Source organism: Hippocampus comes, unplaced genomic scaffold (genome assembly GCF_001891065.2).
Source record: "Hippocampus comes isolate QL1 unplaced genomic scaffold, H_comes_QL1_v1.1 scaffold307, whole genome shotgun sequence".
In the NCBI taxonomy this organism is placed as follows: Eukaryota; Metazoa; Chordata; class Actinopteri; order Syngnathiformes; family Syngnathidae; genus Hippocampus; species Hippocampus comes.
Window position 1 is genome coordinate 139,376 of NW_017805337.1, and position 16,547 is coordinate 155,922.

A 16,547-nucleotide genomic window follows, 5' to 3' on the forward strand; every position below is an offset into this window, starting at 1 on the left:
GCGCCCACAGGCGCGTGCGCGCGCGACTTGGTGAAGCTCCGCGGTGGCGCCGACGCTCCAGTGGCGGCTACGCTCATGCCTGCTCGCCCGCCTGTGAGCCGAAGCCTCCGCCGCCGTGACGGGAGGGAGGGCGGAAGCACCAGCAGCGCAACACCACCCAAACACGCACGGAAGCCACATTTGGATAAGCTTTGATTGTTGTTGTCAATCATGTTTACGGTTTGACTGGAAAGGAAGAGAAGGCGTCGCGCGTCTTCTTTTTGCTCTTGTTCACTTTAAGAGGCTCTGAGCGCCAAATCCGCTCTCAATTCCCACGTAACGCGCGCCTCACACGCGCGCACGCACTTCGTCATCAACACGGTCATCATCATCATCATCAACTGTGGGATTATTTGCGACGACTCAAAATGCTGCACACATTTGCAAAAGATGCTGCAAGCGGTAAATGACGGACGCGCGTGTGTGCGCGCACGCGCTTGTCCTGCAGCATGTTCAATTCTTCTTTATTCAAGGGGTGCGCGTGCGCGTCTCACCTTGGCGCTCAACTCGCCGCCGCTCTCCACTTTGCTGTCCGCCATCTTCTTCGTCTTCTTGTTTTTCTGGCTCGCAAACAAGAAAGGCAGTCGCAGAGATTAACAACAGGACGATGGCGAGGATGAAGGAGGAGGATGAAGATTCCGAATTCCACTTGGACAGCCTCGCTAGTCCCCCGGAGTTGCGCGTGCACCCTACCGCTCGTCTGCCGCCCGCGGTTTTATATTGCAGGTGGGCGGGGCGCGCAGACCGGAGAACGCGCTCCCATTGGTCGAGCGCGCTCCGGGCCAAACTCGACCGCCGATTGGTCTCCGCCAAACAATGGACGCGCCTCCCTTGTTGCCCAAAAAGTGTGCCACCCACGCACGCGCGCACGCACAGGCCCGCGCGTAGCCGCCGTGCAAAAACGTTGACATGTATGACAAAAAAAAAAAAAAAAACAGTCACGTGCACGCGCTTGGCTGCGCTAATCCCATAATAATCGCACAGACTGTAAACGTTTGTTCACACTACAGTGACTTTTATGACTCGCCGTGGGCGCATTTTTGCATGCATGCAAAATCAAGTGTGTTTTTGTTTCAAGTGTTGCTGCTAGATTTGCGAAATAACGACTTTTTGGGTCACATGACCTCACTGTGGCACGAGAGGAAACAAGCACACGTCTCAGGCCGCCCAAGAAATCCCGCTGCTCCGCCGTTGCAAGCTTTACGACAACTGCTGCACTTTTACTGACGACTTCGTTACTGTTACAGGCATGTAACGTGCTGCAGCACTACTGGCTCCATCACAACCACACCAATACTGTCTCAGACGTATGTGCCCGACTCCAACTATTGACTTTCTACTCTGACACTTAAACGCGCTGCTTTTATTTGTATCTGGATTTATTTAACAAAAAGACACTGTGTGTCTGTGTGTATGTATATCATGCGGAAGGTAAACATGTGCTTCCTGGATTAGGAGGCAGGCCGGGAGTTTCCTTTTTCGGGGACAGGTTGGGCTCCTCGTCCCTGGGCTCCGATTGGCCGCATGCTCCCAAGTCCCTCCCACTGTGCTCTGGCTGCTGAAAGCTGATACCAGACCAGACTGGAGCAGAGCAGCAGACTGACTGGTGAGGTGGGCGGGGGGGCACAACACACACACACACACACACACACACACACACACACACACACACACCACTAAAACATTACAGACACGCCCAGACTCCAACTCCCAGCAGTCCACAATGTCAGAGTGGATGTCACCTGACACCAACTCTGAACGCCACACTTTTGACTTGATTGTGAAAATTAAATTTGTGACGTCACCTGACACTGCTGCACAGTCACACCAACGTCTCATGAAACGTTTTTTTTTTTTTCATGCCGGCTTTCTTTTGCGCCTTTTCAGTCCGGCGTGAGAGTGAACGGCGCCCTCGTGTGGACTCAAAGGTAAAATATGTTTCGGAGACCCCAATCAAGTCTCTTGCGACTCCCAAAACACCCCCTGCACATCTTTATCCTCCAGACAGGATGCTGCTTCCTGTTGTGAGCGCGCGCGCACACATGCGCGTGCGCGCGCGACTTGGTGAAGCTCCGCGGTGGCGCCGACGCTCCAGTGGCGGCTACGCTCATGCCTGCTCGCCCGCCTGTATGTTATGGGCGTGATACTTGGTCTTCTCCGGAGCGCCCGCGACCACCATGTAGGCGTCTCCGATGGTCTCAACCTTGCAAGGCAACAGATTTGCTTAGAGCAACACATAAACACGCAAAGTACTGTACTAGCAAACCGAGGAATATATGCCCGTACCTTGAAGACTCTGTGCTTCTCGCTGAGTGTGTCAAACAAAGTGTACATGGTATTGAGCATGGATACCACCTGCAAGGGAGTGATGTGGCTGCAAATGCGAGTGAATCCCACCACGTCACTGAAAAGAATGGTCACATCTGGGAACACCTGGGAGAAAATCCAGAAGAAGGTAATTGATACAGAGTAGTAGGATTTGTAGAAAAGTATCCTTATCTATATACTGACAAGCTGCTAACAAATAGCATTCGTGTAACAATGTTTGAACAAAAATGGTGAAGCAAACACATCTAGACAGACATACATAAATATATATTTTACCCTTTGAAAAATGATCTATATTCGTACTATATGTCTGTATTATACTACCCCCATGTGGTCAATGTACACAAACCAGTATGAATCGCAGATTCACACTGAATGATGTGCACTATGCACAAACTGTTTAATTACTTACATTTCATGTAATTGTGTTATTACTTATTACTATGTGTTTTTGTAAAGTACAGTCATACCTCGGTTTTCAATCATAATCCGATCCAGAAGGCTGTTAGAAAAGCGATTTGTTTGAAATCCGAAACCACTTTATTAGCCCATGATTAGGGGCTAATACACTATTCAGAAATGACAAAAAAAAAAAAAAAAACAGTCACGTGCACGCGCTTGGCTGCGCTAATCCCATAATAATCGCACAGACTGTAAACGTTTGTTCACACTACAGTGACTTTTATGACTCGCCGTGGGCGCATTTTTGCATGCATGCAAAATCAAGTGTGTTTTTGTTTCAAGTGTTGCTGCTAGATTTGCGAAATAACGACTTTTTGGGTCACATGACCTCACTGTGGCACGAGAGGAAACAAGCACACGTCTCAGGCCGCCCAAGAAATCCCGCTGCTCCGCCGTTGCAAGCTTTACGACAACTGCTGCACTTTTACTGACGACTTCGTTACTGTTACAGGCATGTAACGTGCTGCAGCACTACTGGCTCCATCACAACCACACCAATACTGTCTCAGACGTATGTGCCCGACTCCAACTATTGACTTTCTACTCTGACACTTAAACGCGCTGCTTTTATTTGTATCTGGATTTATTTAACAAAAAGACACTGTGTGTCTGTGTGTGCGCGCGCGCGCGCTCATGTGCGAGGCAAAGTAGGACAGACTTAAGGGCGGGGTGTATTGCAGAAGCCATAGTAACGCCAGACTCGGCATTACGTGTCCCAAAAAAACTCACGGGAAAGAGAAAATATCGCGTCAAGTGTGTAAATGTTGCCTGGTTGGAATTCAGCGAGAATGTATTCGCTGAGAAACGGCGAGAGTTGACGGCTTGTTACTTATGTCCCTCACCAAGGTGGCGGCTGTGGCGATTTCATGGTGCCTCACCAAGATGGCCGCACGCCTCGGTCGTGTGGCGTTTGAAGCTTTCTCGAGCGGGTCGTGATTGGTTCGTCTACTGAAGCGAACGTAAAGCTGACGCTTTGCGCGCGGTGAGTGGCCAACGCGGGTGTCAATCATCAGCACCGTGGTGGGCGGTGACTGCGGGTGAATGGAAATACTGTACCGGGCGTACCGAGGATTCATGACGACTTTCTACTTTTCCTTGGTTTTACGCGACAAACTCAAACATTGGCAGGTCAGAGTAAATATTTCCACAAAAGTGAAGTAGAGAGAAAATCCACCTCGCAACGTATACATACGGAACGAGACGCGCTGGAGTGTCGTAAAAGCGGCTTCCAGCCTTTTTGCAGTCATACAGCAGGGGGCGGCAGACTTACTTTACCGCGACGACATGGTAGCACAAGATGACCATCAATCTAAAGGTTGAACAAGGTTTGTTAAGTCAATTCATTCTTTTCAGAGCTCAAAACTGGCGTTCCAACTGTTGACCTGCATACACAGATATGGGTACCTTGACTTATGAGTTGGATTAGCTCCCTAACCAAAGTTTAATACTCAATTTACTCATCGCAAATCAGTCTTCCCCATCAAAGTGCCATCAGTCCTTGCAAGCATCGCAATTTTTTACTACAATTCTTCCATAACGAAAACAGCACTGCATTTTAAAATATATAAACAATGAAACTTGTGAAAATGTAAAAAGATAAGCGTTTTTTAAATGAGCATTTGTGTTCTAGAAGGCTTGGCTTAGAGTGACGACAGAAGCCTGGAGCAAGTGTGACAGTTTCCTCCACGCTCCTTGCGAGGGCTGTCATTTTGCATTTGCGCCTCTTCAATAAACGACTCAAAAGTTCATCGGCAACTAGCTCTGCTTGCCCACATGCCAGGGCATTATAGCCCCTCAACTGCTGTTGTTACACCCCCCCCCCCCCCCCCCCCATTTTTGCGACAGCAAAAATAAACAGAGCGAGCGAAGGCTCCGAACTGGAAACATTTGTACGTCGGGGCACTTGTAAGTCAAGGCAGTCGTGCTTTTAAATATACTCAGCAAAATGGTTTTTGAATGATTAACTCGTTCCGAGCGGCAACATCAAAGCAGCTGGGAAGTGCTGTTATTTGACCGCTTCATTTCACGACAAGTGGTCATGAATGTATGAGAGTATGTCACATGTGGGAGGGGAGAGCAGAGGAGAAAAGGGGGAGTCGGCCTTTTTCCCAAGCTGGAAAATGAAAAATGGAAAAAGTGGAGCAAAGCAATGGTGAAAAGACAAGGAGGAGGAGAAGAAAAGTACTGCAGAGAGACAAGTCCAAAACCCCGGAGCGGCACTCGAATGTCAACTGGCCCTGGACTCGCCAGCAAATCAAAAGTCCAACTTGACTTCACGCGACACTATTTCGGGTTCCGGACCACGGCAACCATTGTAGAAATCGGGGCCCGAGGAAGAACCTTGCTTTGAACCTCCGGGAAGTACCCGATTGGAACACTTTATCGGGAAATAGAAGCGGCAAGAATTTTTGGTGTGTTTTGACTGGGAGAGCGACTGTCTTGAGTGAACGCTGGACACATTACTCCGGGTCTTCTTTTAGTACAGTTGACTTGGAAAGAGGTTCCAAAACTTAGTGCATGATGGACAAGTTTTGATTAGCAATTGCAGAAACCTCCCGCGGCAAGACGTTAATATTTGCGGCGCATCATTCAGGTGGAACTGCGTCTGTAAAAAGACGGGACGGATGAACAATGGCAGCTCGATGAAGTCAAGCAGAATGTCTGAGAGGATCACACACAGCCACCTCCTCCAAGGTGAATTGAGTTCCACGCACGTTCAGACACGTCGAGTCAAATTCCAGCGAGACCCGCCGCGGACCTGCCGTGGCCTGCGCAGGCTCCGCGCTGGGCGCGTCTTTGCGGCGGCACTTTGAGGCGCGGCGCTTACTACTCGTTGCGCTTGTACAACCGGCTCCAGGTCGGCCGAGCTGAGTCAGCAAATGTTTCCAAGAATCGAGTTACCGAACGTTTAGCTACAGTCTCCGTCTAATTTTATTGCATTGGGGCTGGGGGCGAAATCACCTTTTTTTATAAACTCTCGGAATCCTTGAATGAGCAGAAGACACTTTGGCAGGTCTCCTGAGAGTCTGTTCCCAATAACCTAACTTATCTGTCAATGTCAATGAACTTTAGTTTTATTTATTTATGTATTTTTATGATGAAACTTTTTAATGCTTTGTTGTGGGGGGGGGGTGTACTACTTAATAGTATTTTACTGTGGGAAGCCTGTGCATGAAACCTTTGTTCATGTATGAAAATGTTATTAAAATATTTGAACATTTTTTTTCCAATGATAACATATTTTTCATGAAGCTTGTGAATGTAGTGCTCGAAAGTCACGCGCGCAGGCCGAGACGACCTCGTCGCTACGGAAACAGGCAGCCGACAAGTTGAAATCATGATCCTCATCAAGATTTAATTAATTTGCGCCATCACCTTTGTAGCCGCACGCGACTACTCTTGAACAAGGTCACTTTCCATTTCTGAATGCATCAATGAACAGACATGAGCGACTGATTTGCATTACGGCTCAACGACGTCGCCGGAATCTTTCCTATTTTATCGACAAAGGTCACAATAAAACAAAAACAAAATCCAAAGTGACTTCCCGACTTTTGTGTTTGCTGTCCCCCGGCTGGCCTGGCAGCCGGCGAGTGCCCGTTGGTCAATTGTGACGAAGGCGAGGGCCTCTTCATCACTTCTTCTGGCTCAACGACAAACTGAAAAGACAAAAGGGGGAAGGAAAAGTCAAAGGAGAGAAAGCGGTTCTCTGCGGGGATCGTGCCTGGACGTGCGAGAACCAGAGCTCCAGAACGTCGGACTGAAACGATCCGCCACTCGCCACCCGCGCATGAAAACACAACACATCGGTCACAGTGCGGGACAAGAGCACACTTGCTTTTGTGTCGTGATTCTTGAATACAGGGAAATCTTTCTCTTTTTAATCCAATGACAAAATGAATCGATGGGGTACTCGGGGAAATTACTCAAAGTATTCAATCGCTGCAGCCCGAGTAGAGTAGGAGACGCAAAGTTGGAACGCGTTACGGGTGGCGTTAAGAAACGTACGGAGGGAGAATGCAAGGCAGCGGGGAGGGTCGCCAAAGGAGCTCAGCGCTTTGCAACGCTGCGAAAATACGTAAAATCTCTCACACTGGGAATTTTTACAGTGTGAAGAGGGTGGAATTCGGCCCAAAGTAGTCGGGAAAAAAATGAAGTTGCCAAAATGTTCCCACTGAGCCAAACCGTTCCAATTTGTTGTTCGGCTAAACCTCTCATTTGCTAGCTCTGTGTTATGATTATTTGGAAGTTTGAATGGATGGAATTGATTGGAAAAGGAAGAAAAATCGTTCTACGCCAACGCTCTTCGGTCTTCCCCGACGACAACGCCGAGCAAGCAATCGAGTTGGCGCCAGAAGCTCCGAAAGGAGTGATTGGCGCAGAAGCGGCAAGTGAGCAGAAATCGGTGGAGCCTCGCAGGGCTCCTTTCTTTTTGCACGTTCACGTAGGTTGCGAGCGACAGGTGCAACAATAGTTGAGAGTTGAGGCCGTGAAAAATTCCGATTCACTGTCACCGATGTGTTTTGGTGGTCAGCGGCGTGCGAGAACAGAGCAGATAAGGAACGAGCGCTCGTCTCTCGGCAGCATACGTCAAGCGGTTCCGACAACGTGATGTTAGGCACGTTGACGGGTTTTTTCTTCATATTTTTGTTGCCGCCTATTAAATTGGGGTTGCGTGCAGTCACAAAAAAAAAAACATGCATGGCCCGAAGCCACAATGTTGAACCCTCAACATTCATGTTGGAAAGTGTTTGTCACAATTTCTTTGCATTAGTGGGCGTAAATAGCGGCGGGTTTGTGCACTCACTTGTTAAACAAGGCCTGGTTCTGCAGGTTGAGGACCAGACTGTCAGCATCCAGATACACTCTGTTCTGCGACGTCGACACCTGGAGGGCCACATCAGCGCCATCAACATCGGCACGGGAATCGACGTCGTCATTGTTGTCCCAAGTTCATCGCCATAACCATCACAAGCATGTACGTGAGCCGTCTGTCCACTAGATGGAGCTCTGATTCCATTCAATCCCATCGGCGCCTTTCCCGACCCTGTGACGTGTGGCCCAGTTTTGGCGGGCTCTCTTTGTGGCAGATCGGCGTGTCACGTTGGTGCGCCCCGTCAGATGCTTTGACAGCAGAATCTTGGGGATGGACTGAGGCTTTTCTTCAAGCCGGCACATGTGACGCCGCAAGAGTTTCAGTTTCAGCTTGTGCGTGACCGCGAACCAACATTTCTTGACAAGCAACTTTTGAAAAGCGAAAGATGCTTCAAAACGCAACTGGAGCACATGTTGTCTTTTGATTCGCAAGTGGCCACTTCACGGTTACGTCACCCCTTCGATACTGCCGACATTTAGGGATGGATAAGTGCATCCGTTTTGTCATGGTTTCGGACTTGAAAATTACTCCCTGTTGACAAGTATCGGAAACACCCTCAGAAAAGCCATATTGGTCAGACCCTAACCCTCATCACTGTCGTCCTCCTCCTCCTCCTCACAATTATCCCCGTCGTCGCCACCCTCCATACCAGTCATAATCATCATCACAATCTTAACAATCGTCGTCAACAACGTCACTCGTCAGGAGCACCTCCTTGTCAAAATCATCCAAACTCTTCCTGTCTGAATGGTGTTGGGTTCAAACATTGGATAACGGGTGAGTGACCGACCGTCTTGGCGATGGTCTGAGCAGCTCGGATGCGTCTCAGCTTCAGGTAGCCGGGATTTTTGGTGATGGCTTGACCCAGCTAAAAAATAAAAAACAAATCACACAAATTAATCGGGAGCTGGCACAGACTTCCTTTGGGGACGGGGGGGGGGGGGGGGTTGTTATCTCGACCATGTCATGGCAACAGGTGAACATGCTTGTATCCGCTTTAATTGGCGCTACAAAGTGATTGACAAGAGGGACTTCACATGGCCACTCTCCAAAAACATTTGCGACCGAGTCGCCCGAACGGCTGCGATTGCGACATCGCCGGGCCACTATTGCTATTTCCGATGTATTCGAGAGACCAGTGGCAAGCAGATCTTTCTCTGTACGTATGGGGGCCGAGAGACGAGCCTCAATTTAAATGGTTGGTTTGTAACGACTGTACCATTGTTTATGGGCCCTGTAAAACGTTTGGTGATGGCTGCAGCTGTTGTGAAAGCGCTTTTTAAAAAAAACAAAACAAAATAAACCCCAAAAACGGTGTAATGACACCACCTAGTGGCCGTAGAAAACCTACATTAGGCGACTCTCCACAAGCGCTTCTGTTCACATATTAAGAATGGCAGCAAAACAGCTGTGGACCAACGTTCCCTCCAAATGTGCATGCCTCTGAGCACGCACACAAACGCGCATGAGAAGACAAGAAGAACATCAGCAAGTTAGATGGCAACGAGCCTCTTTTTCAGCTGGACTGCCGCAAACGCCCCCGATGTAATACTGGAAACGAAGTACAACGCGAGACAGGAATTACTTATTTTCCAAAAAAAAAAAAAGATTGCATAAACATGTAACATGAAGAGATGTGACAGGTTGGAATGAAAGTCTGTCTCTGACCCCGCCCCTCCCCCCTCAGCATTTGATATCCGCTTATTGCACTTAAACAGTGTTGACTGTTGATTGCTTTTGATTGTTTTTGTTTATATTTCTATATTTATGTCTTCTGTCTTTTTTAAACAGTTCACTTTTACTGTCCTTATTTTTAGCTGTGTGTGTGTTTCGCTGCACTGCATGTTTGCACTGTGGTTGAGAGGAAAGAAATTTCATCCGTGCTGTATGTTGTACATAGAGCATATTTGACGATACAGCTGACTTGGATAACAACTTCGGAGCAGTGTAGAATACCCTCCCTCAATTTGGGTTTTTTGTGTGCTTGTTTTTTTCCCCCAGCATAAACCTGCATGTTAGTCTTAGCTAATTACAGCATGTCACGTCACAGGCTTTTTCTTCCCCCTCTGCGAGGCCACATCCCGTGGTCTTACCATCCTGGCGGCCTCGGCTTCTCCTTCTGCTTGGATGATCTTCTGTCGTTGGTCTTGTTTGGCTTTTTCCACGTAGAACTGAGCCCTCTGCGCCTCTTGCTGAGCTGCACACGCGCACACACACACACACACACAGACGGCGGGAGCTGACTGACAGGTTGCACTGACTCGAGGGAAACGTGACAGCTCGAGATAAGGATTTGTCCAACATCATATCATGCAGACAAACTCTTGACTTGAATGCTCAACTAAATGTCCAAGTCAAACGTTCTTTTATCCACATCATTAGACATTTCTATTCCTGTCACACCGTTTTGGTACGTCGGCAATCGCGATACTCGATCAAATGTGTTTTTTGTTCATGTATTTGTGTCGGGAAAGGATTATTGCATGTCCTTTACTTCCTCCGGGAAATATTGCTTTGGTTTTCAGGCAACTCGAATCGTGGCGAAAAGCAAGGTTCAGACTATTTTGGTTGATGTCAATTGGTGAACCTGTTGTTGAAGCTCTTGGTGAGTGCTTCTTGAGTTTGCTGTGAACCTCCCCAGTCGTTTTTGTTTTTTTTTTACTTTTCTGAAGCAAAGCGGATCCCTACCAACTTGCTTGGCCTCGACGGCGGCGGTGTACTGGCTGCTGAAGCTCAGCTCCGTGATGGACACGTCATCCAGGATGATGTTGAAGTCTTTGGCACGCTCGAAAAGTTCCCTGCGCACCAACAGCGACACCTGCGGCAGCACAAAGGCGCTTTTGTGGACGCGGGGCGGGCGGACGCGTGCGGAAATCAACTCGGCAAGACGAGCGCACCTGCGCTCTTTGCGTGATGAGCTGCGAAGCGTTGAACTTGGCCACCACCGACTTGAGGACCTCGTTGACGATGGAGGGCAGCACCCGCTCGTCATAGTCTTTGCCCAGACGCTGGTACATCATGGGAAGATTGGACGCCATCGGACGCGACAGCACCCTCACCGCAATGTTCACCATCTGCAGGTCTAGCCGGCGCAATAACAGCTCTCAATGAAAAACGGACTTTGGTTGCTCATGCACGTACGTGCGCCGTGTTGCAAGAGTGTCGCCCCGCTGCGACATAACAGTCGGTCTGCTTCCAGTAATAGCCAGCCCCGCACCGTGTGTGTCATCGTGTCTCGTTACCTTTGCTACCGGTCAGCGAGGAGATCTTTCTGGGCTTGGCTCTGATGTCATAGATGATGGGGTACTGGAACCACGGGATCCTAACACGCACGCATGCACACACACACACAGCAAGACAGTGAGGTGCAAGTTGCACAGGCATCGCCCCGGTGACGACGCGGACCGGGCAGCTAAGTGGCGGGCGTCACCTGAAATGAAGGCCCTCAGCCAGCACCGTGTCCATCTGCATGCCACCGATCCTGTTGAACACCACCGCTCGGTGTCCGCCCTCCACTACACACAGAAACGGTGCGGACATTAGCAGAGCGGCGGCAATTTCTTCTTCTGAAAATAGAGGGGAACCGTACTGCTTCTTCAATGAAGACTGCGAGTACTTGTCCCCCTCATCTCAACAAAGTTGATGCTTCATTCCAAAAGACACGTAAAGGCGGACCGGTGTATGTGGCTTCTTTGACCCCGTATGCCAAGGCGCCGGCGCCGAGCAGCAGCTTGATTCCAAGTCCGGCGCCCCTGCCGCCCGACGAGCCCGCCATGCGACCCATCATGTCCCGGAGATTCTGGACCAACCGCTGCAAAAAAACGGCAATCAGTACATGGAATGGATTCAAAATACTAGGGGGGGGGGCATTTACGTTGAGAGATGAAAAAAAAAATTATCGAAGTGCGTTTTAGAGGCAACGTTGACTATTCGCGAATGTTTGCGACTAGAACATACATTCAAACTCCAATAAATGTTACTACAGAGACGACGACGCACATCTTCCATCCTGACAAATGTGAAAGCACACCTTCCATCCCGAGCTCTTATATCGGCTCGTCGGCAGACAAAACGCACGGACGACGAGACAACACGAGAGCACATCTCAAACCTGAGAGGACAACATCGACACGGAACGAGTCAAGACGCAGCTGAATGTCCTCTTTTACTCATTCGACTGTGTGATAAAAGTTTGACTTTTCATGATGAAATCGCAAGCAACGTGACCTTGATGAAAAGCCCGCAGAAAGTTCGCGCATCGCGCCGCTTAGCAAAGCGGCATGCTAGCGAGCGAGCTAGCTACCTCACTGACTGTTTCAGCGGAGCTTTTCGTCCAAACGCACGTTAGTCACATCCACCCGAGACGCCCACGACGTTTCGGGAGCAACAAATGAAGTTAGTACGCGAAAGTTGAAAGGTTTGAATGTCTTACGTTGGGCTCCTTGCTCGCCATGCTGCTTTAAGTCACTCAACCAAAAGAACGTAGAAGGTCGACACACAGGAGACGCTTTACGGCAGCACCGCAAAGGCTGCTGGGAAATAAAGTTCTTAACCTTCGACTGCTTTTTTTTTCCGATTATGTTATTATATTTACAACCATCCATTTTCAACACCAGTTATCCTGAACAGGACCGCGGGGGGTGTACTGGACCCTATCCCACCCCTAAATTAAATCATATTGTGGAAATTGTGAAACAAAAGTTGGACAAAATTATTCACAAGATAAAAATAAACATGTGAATCAACATAAATGTTTTGGCAGGAATGTGAAAATATTTACGGGTGGGTGAGATGAGTTTATTTCAAATAAACAGAGAAAGAGCGAGAGATGATTCAATAAAACAAGCCAAAGGAAGAAATTACTCATTGAATCAACTTCACTTCTGTATATTTTAACACAATTAAAATGACTCAATAATATCCATCCATCCATCCACCCATTTTCTTCTCTGCTTATCCTCATTTCATGCATTCATTTCAATGGGCAAATGATTTGGTCACAGCAGCATTCTAACTTGTATCTCAAGGCACCACAGCTAATTATTTTTAAATGTGTCAACTTTTTTTTTTCATGTGTAAAATAAGTGAACGCACGGACACACACGTATTACAACTTGGTTTTAATCCACAAATTCAGTCATATTAAAACAAGTCTATATTACACAGCTGACTAAGAAAAACCAAAGCCAAATAAAAATGACCTGTTGGAAAAATACCAGAACAACACTGAGGAATGTGGCATTTTGGTCCAGATGAGTCAAACAGATGTGTCGTCATGACACCACCAATTCAAATCCACACCGGGCTGACAAAGCGGTTAGAAGACGTGTGAATGTTTGAGGACGCGTCGCGCTTCACAAGTCACCTCAAACCTTTGGCGTTGTTTGCTCGGGTCCTCGAGGGCTGCTTCCCTGCTTGTTTTCCAACTGCTCCAACACACCCGACTCAAACGATCAGCTCATCGGCAAGCTCTGAGGGAGCCCGAGGACCATCCTGATCATTTGAATCAGGTGTTTTCGGAGGAGGGAAACACCCAAAAGATCCGGCAAAGCAGCCACCGAGAACCGGACTTTGACACCTGTAAGTTTATCGGGTGCAACCAAACATTTGTGTCTCACAGCCTCGCTGGATTTTTCTATCGGGCGCGTGGGTCTGCTCACTCATCGATGTACAATAGAACCCAAAATCTGCAAATAATTGACGCTCCTTATAACTGCCCCACACTCCCCCCAAAAAGTGTCTGGGTAGGGGAGGGAAAAAAAAAAAACAAGCTGGGCGTTTTTACAAAATAACTGGGGAAGGTTTCCCCTTCAAAATCCATAGACGGCTTAATTTGCAAGTGACAAACCACAAATATGCGGTGGCATTATTACTAAGTTCATTCTAACTAACCAATTACTTTCGACATGGCAAGGTCAGGTCATTAGTAGAAAAGATTGGGTATGCAAGCTTTTAATCTAACAATTGACCCCTCCACCACCATCCCACACACACACAAACACACACACACACACACACACACACACACACACACACACACACACACACACACACACACACAACTTGCAAGGGATAAGGACCAGGGCTGCAAAAATCTGCACATGCATTGACGATGATTGGCAGAAAATAAATAAGTAGGGGACGGGGTCCAAAATATCGGGTATTGGCTCTCCCGCCCTCCACCACCACAAATTCAATAGTTGAATCTGTGGCGAAGGAGCCACAAATATCCGGGGTCCACGGGGATTCATTCTCAAGTTGTTATGTTCCTCAGAATGACTTGAATTCTAAGTTACGCCTTTCTTTTTGAAGAAGTAGTGAAGTGGCGTCATTTTCTTTTTCACTTTCTTATTTTTGACAAATTTACCTTTTTTGTTTTTCTTAATCAAATAAATAAAAGAAATTAACTGGGTATGCGCTGTTTCATGTTACTCGTTCAGTTTGCCGAGTTACACGTTGTCCTTTCCCTTCTGGGCCTCACAGAGACCACCAGAGGGAAACAAACGATGGACCTCCGAACGCCAGACGAAGCGCCGGCAGGCGGAACGTTCCACACAACGTGGAATGAGCTCCGAAACCTTTTAATCGTGAGAAGGAAAAACATTTTGGGGTGGGGGGTTCCTGAGTGAATGCAAGCCAAAAGAACGCATTGGTTGGTTGTACGTTCAAAGCACAAAAGGAGCGTCGGGCTGACGAGATCGGCGCGCGTGTATTTACAGTCACAAAGAGACGCCACATGCGCTCCCCCGGCGCCGATCGGGTGCGCGCGCGCGCGCGGGAGTGCGCGCGTTGCCTTCTTCCTCGGCGGCGAGACGGAACGATGATGGCGAGACGGCAGCGGACGTCAGACGTAGAAGAGGCGTACGCGCGACGTGCTCACGTGCAGGTCGTTGTCGAAGAACTTGGTTTCGATGATCACGTTGCCACTGCACCGCCCCAAAAAAAAAAAAAAAAAAAAAAAAAAATCACCCAAATGTTATCTGCAGTCCATTTCAAACACGGGCTCTGCTGCATATCTAACCCAGCACTTTTGAATTTTATGGGACAAAAGTATTGGCATTGTGCAGAAAATGCAGATTTTGGACAAAAGTAACAATAAGGCGCTTCTTGGTGTCCATCCAGCAATCGATGAAGGAACAACAAGTGCCCGTACGATCAGAGACTCACGTTAAGACGTTGGCGGGCATCATCTGCGACTCAGGTGCCGCTTCTATCAGCGACTGCCACGTGTTGGTCGAGTTGGGGATGACGAAGCCGAACTCAAAAAACCACTCTGGACACATACGCAGACGGCAGGGAGACACACACACAAACACACACCATTGAGGTCTCTGTATCTGCAGCGTAAATGAGCACCCTGGGGGCATCTGTTGTTTCATTGCCTTCCAGAGAACAATCTTATATCGCACGTGGTTTGCCTCATGGCGTAGCTTCATGGTCGAAGGCGTTTTTAACTTCTTGTCAGGACATCAATTCAATTGAAGCGCGCTAACTGAAAAATGTGCCTCTTTTGGTTTGTACAGTTTGATGTACGTTTTTTTTTTCCCCGTTTTCCGCAACCACAGAAAAATGGGGACAATAATGTGCACGGGCTAACAACATTTTTACAAACTTTTGGGGTCAGTGCCCCCATACAGAGGAGAAAGAACTTATTTTTTCCCTAAGGAACGCCACATATTCCCAATCAACAATTTTACACCACGTGTAAATCTAAATGAACGCCCCCCCCCCGACCCCAAAAAAAGAAAATGCCTACCTGTGGAAAAAAATTCAAAAGGTATGATAAACTCATGTCATTTGTCATGAGAGAGAATGAAGATGTCAATTTTTTGGAAGAAAAATTCTAACCTCGGCGTTATTCCCTCCTGAAGGAGTTGCACAAAAGAAAAGTCCCAATGGGCTAGGAGGCACTCGGTTTGCGCACGACACGACACGTCTGTCGGCTCGAAATCGAGGATGAAGATCACCTTCTAGACACTGTCCCTTGAAGAAAACCTTCTGCTCCAGACGGAACTTCTCCAGCTTCTCCGAGGAGGAAAAGTTGAGCTCTCTGGAAACCGCTTTGCACTTGAGGATCTTTTTGGGGACGCGAGCTGGACGAGGAGGAGGACAAAGACAAAAGGCAAAGATGAGCGCGCGAGAAGAGACGTGCGCTTTCACCCGCTGACAAGCGGCGCACCTTCGTGTTCCACGTCGGGAACGGAGAGGTCCTCGGTTCCCTGCCACAGAACTTTGCCCGTCTCGGCATCTCGCAGGTTCATCCAGTTTCTGATGGCGGGAAGTTAAGCACCAACAGGAAGCGTGGAGAAAAACGGACCCTAGTACTCCCCCCGCCCCCAAGTTATTTATTTATTGACGTTCACGAGCAGCCACTCTGTTCCGGTCCAATTGCCACTTCCGTGTCTGTGCTCCAACGCAAACGACAGCCCATGAAACGTACACAAGCTTTCCCACGGCTGACAAATCCTTTTCCGGGTTTTAAAATGGCCAGAGTTGATTGACAAAAGAGAAAAGGTGACAATGGCAGCGCGGCGGCTCGTCGGGAGCCGTTCACGACGCTCCCTTCGTACGGACGGCAGGTGTCCGCGCCAACGGGCGACAAGAGAGCAGCGGCCGAACAAGACTATTTTCTTCCACCCTTCACCGCCATCTTCTGGCTCACACCGCACGCCGACGTCATGGCGTTCGTTTACGTGGGGCGGCCGCGCCTCTTCCAGTCGGAGCCTCATCCGACTGCACATCTGTCACCGGGCAATTTTGGCCCGAGCGCGCGGAGGCAGCCGGCCTCACGGCAGACACTCCGACGCGGCCCTTTTCTGGAACAACTCCTTCCTATTTTGGA

The 16,547-nt window shown here is 48.6% G+C and overlaps 3 protein-coding genes and 1 long non-coding RNA gene across 6 annotated transcripts in view; all 4 read right to left on the reverse strand.

Annotated features, from left to right (window-relative positions):
• The window catches only part of ptmaa (prothymosin alpha a), a 4,482-nt gene extending 3,730 nt beyond the window's left edge, over positions 1-752 (reverse strand). The window contains exon 1 of the mRNA XM_019871811.1: positions 534-752. Within this exon, the coding sequence (XP_019727370.1) occupies positions 534-578 (45 nt within the window). The 5' untranslated portion in view covers positions 579-752. The remainder of the gene's footprint in view (positions 1-533) is intronic.
• Positions 753-2,177: 1,425 nt separating this feature from the next.
• Positions 2,178-2,503, reverse strand: LOC109516965 (uncharacterized). Its single transcript, XR_002168459.1, has 2 exons — positions 2,326-2,503; positions 2,178-2,242 (listed from the first exon to the last, which is right to left on the reverse strand). It is a non-coding gene; the product is annotated as an uncharacterized LOC109516965 (long non-coding RNA).
• Positions 2,504-6,164: 3,661 nt separating this feature from the next.
• Positions 6,165-12,249, reverse strand: phb2b (prohibitin 2b). Of its 3 annotated transcripts, none has more exons than XM_019871806.1 (10): positions 12,138-12,249; positions 11,381-11,516; positions 11,136-11,220; positions 10,948-11,027; positions 10,603-10,787; positions 10,394-10,523; positions 9,799-9,902; positions 8,496-8,573; positions 7,637-7,716; positions 6,165-6,488 (listed from the first exon to the last, which is right to left on the reverse strand). In XM_019871806.1, the coding sequence occupies exons 1-10, from the start codon at positions 12,156-12,158 to the stop codon at positions 6,464-6,466; spliced, it is 924 nt and encodes a 307-aa protein (XP_019727365.1). In that variant the 5' UTR covers positions 12,159-12,249; the 3' UTR covers positions 6,165-6,463. The 3 variants fall into 3 exon arrangements, with proteins under 3 accessions (XP_019727365.1, XP_019727366.1, XP_019727364.1); XM_019871807.1 differs by lacking the exon at positions 12,138-12,249 and adding an exon at positions 11,817-11,883; XM_019871805.1 differs by lacking the exon at positions 12,138-12,249 and adding an exon at positions 11,737-11,794 and having other exon boundaries at positions 11,381-11,518.
• Positions 12,250-14,075: 1,826 nt separating this feature from the next.
• The window catches only part of pde6d (phosphodiesterase 6D, cGMP-specific, rod, delta), a 16,529-nt gene continuing 14,057 nt past the window's right edge, over positions 14,076-16,547 (reverse strand). The window contains exons 2-5 of the mRNA XM_019871803.1: positions 15,885-15,973; positions 15,673-15,798; positions 14,873-14,978; positions 14,076-14,631 (exon numbers count right to left, since the gene is read on the reverse strand). Of these exons, the coding sequence (XP_019727362.1) occupies positions 14,550-14,631; positions 14,873-14,978; positions 15,673-15,798; positions 15,885-15,973 (403 nt within the window). The 3' untranslated portion in view covers positions 14,076-14,549. The remainder of the gene's footprint in view (positions 14,632-14,872; positions 14,979-15,672; positions 15,799-15,884; positions 15,974-16,547) is intronic.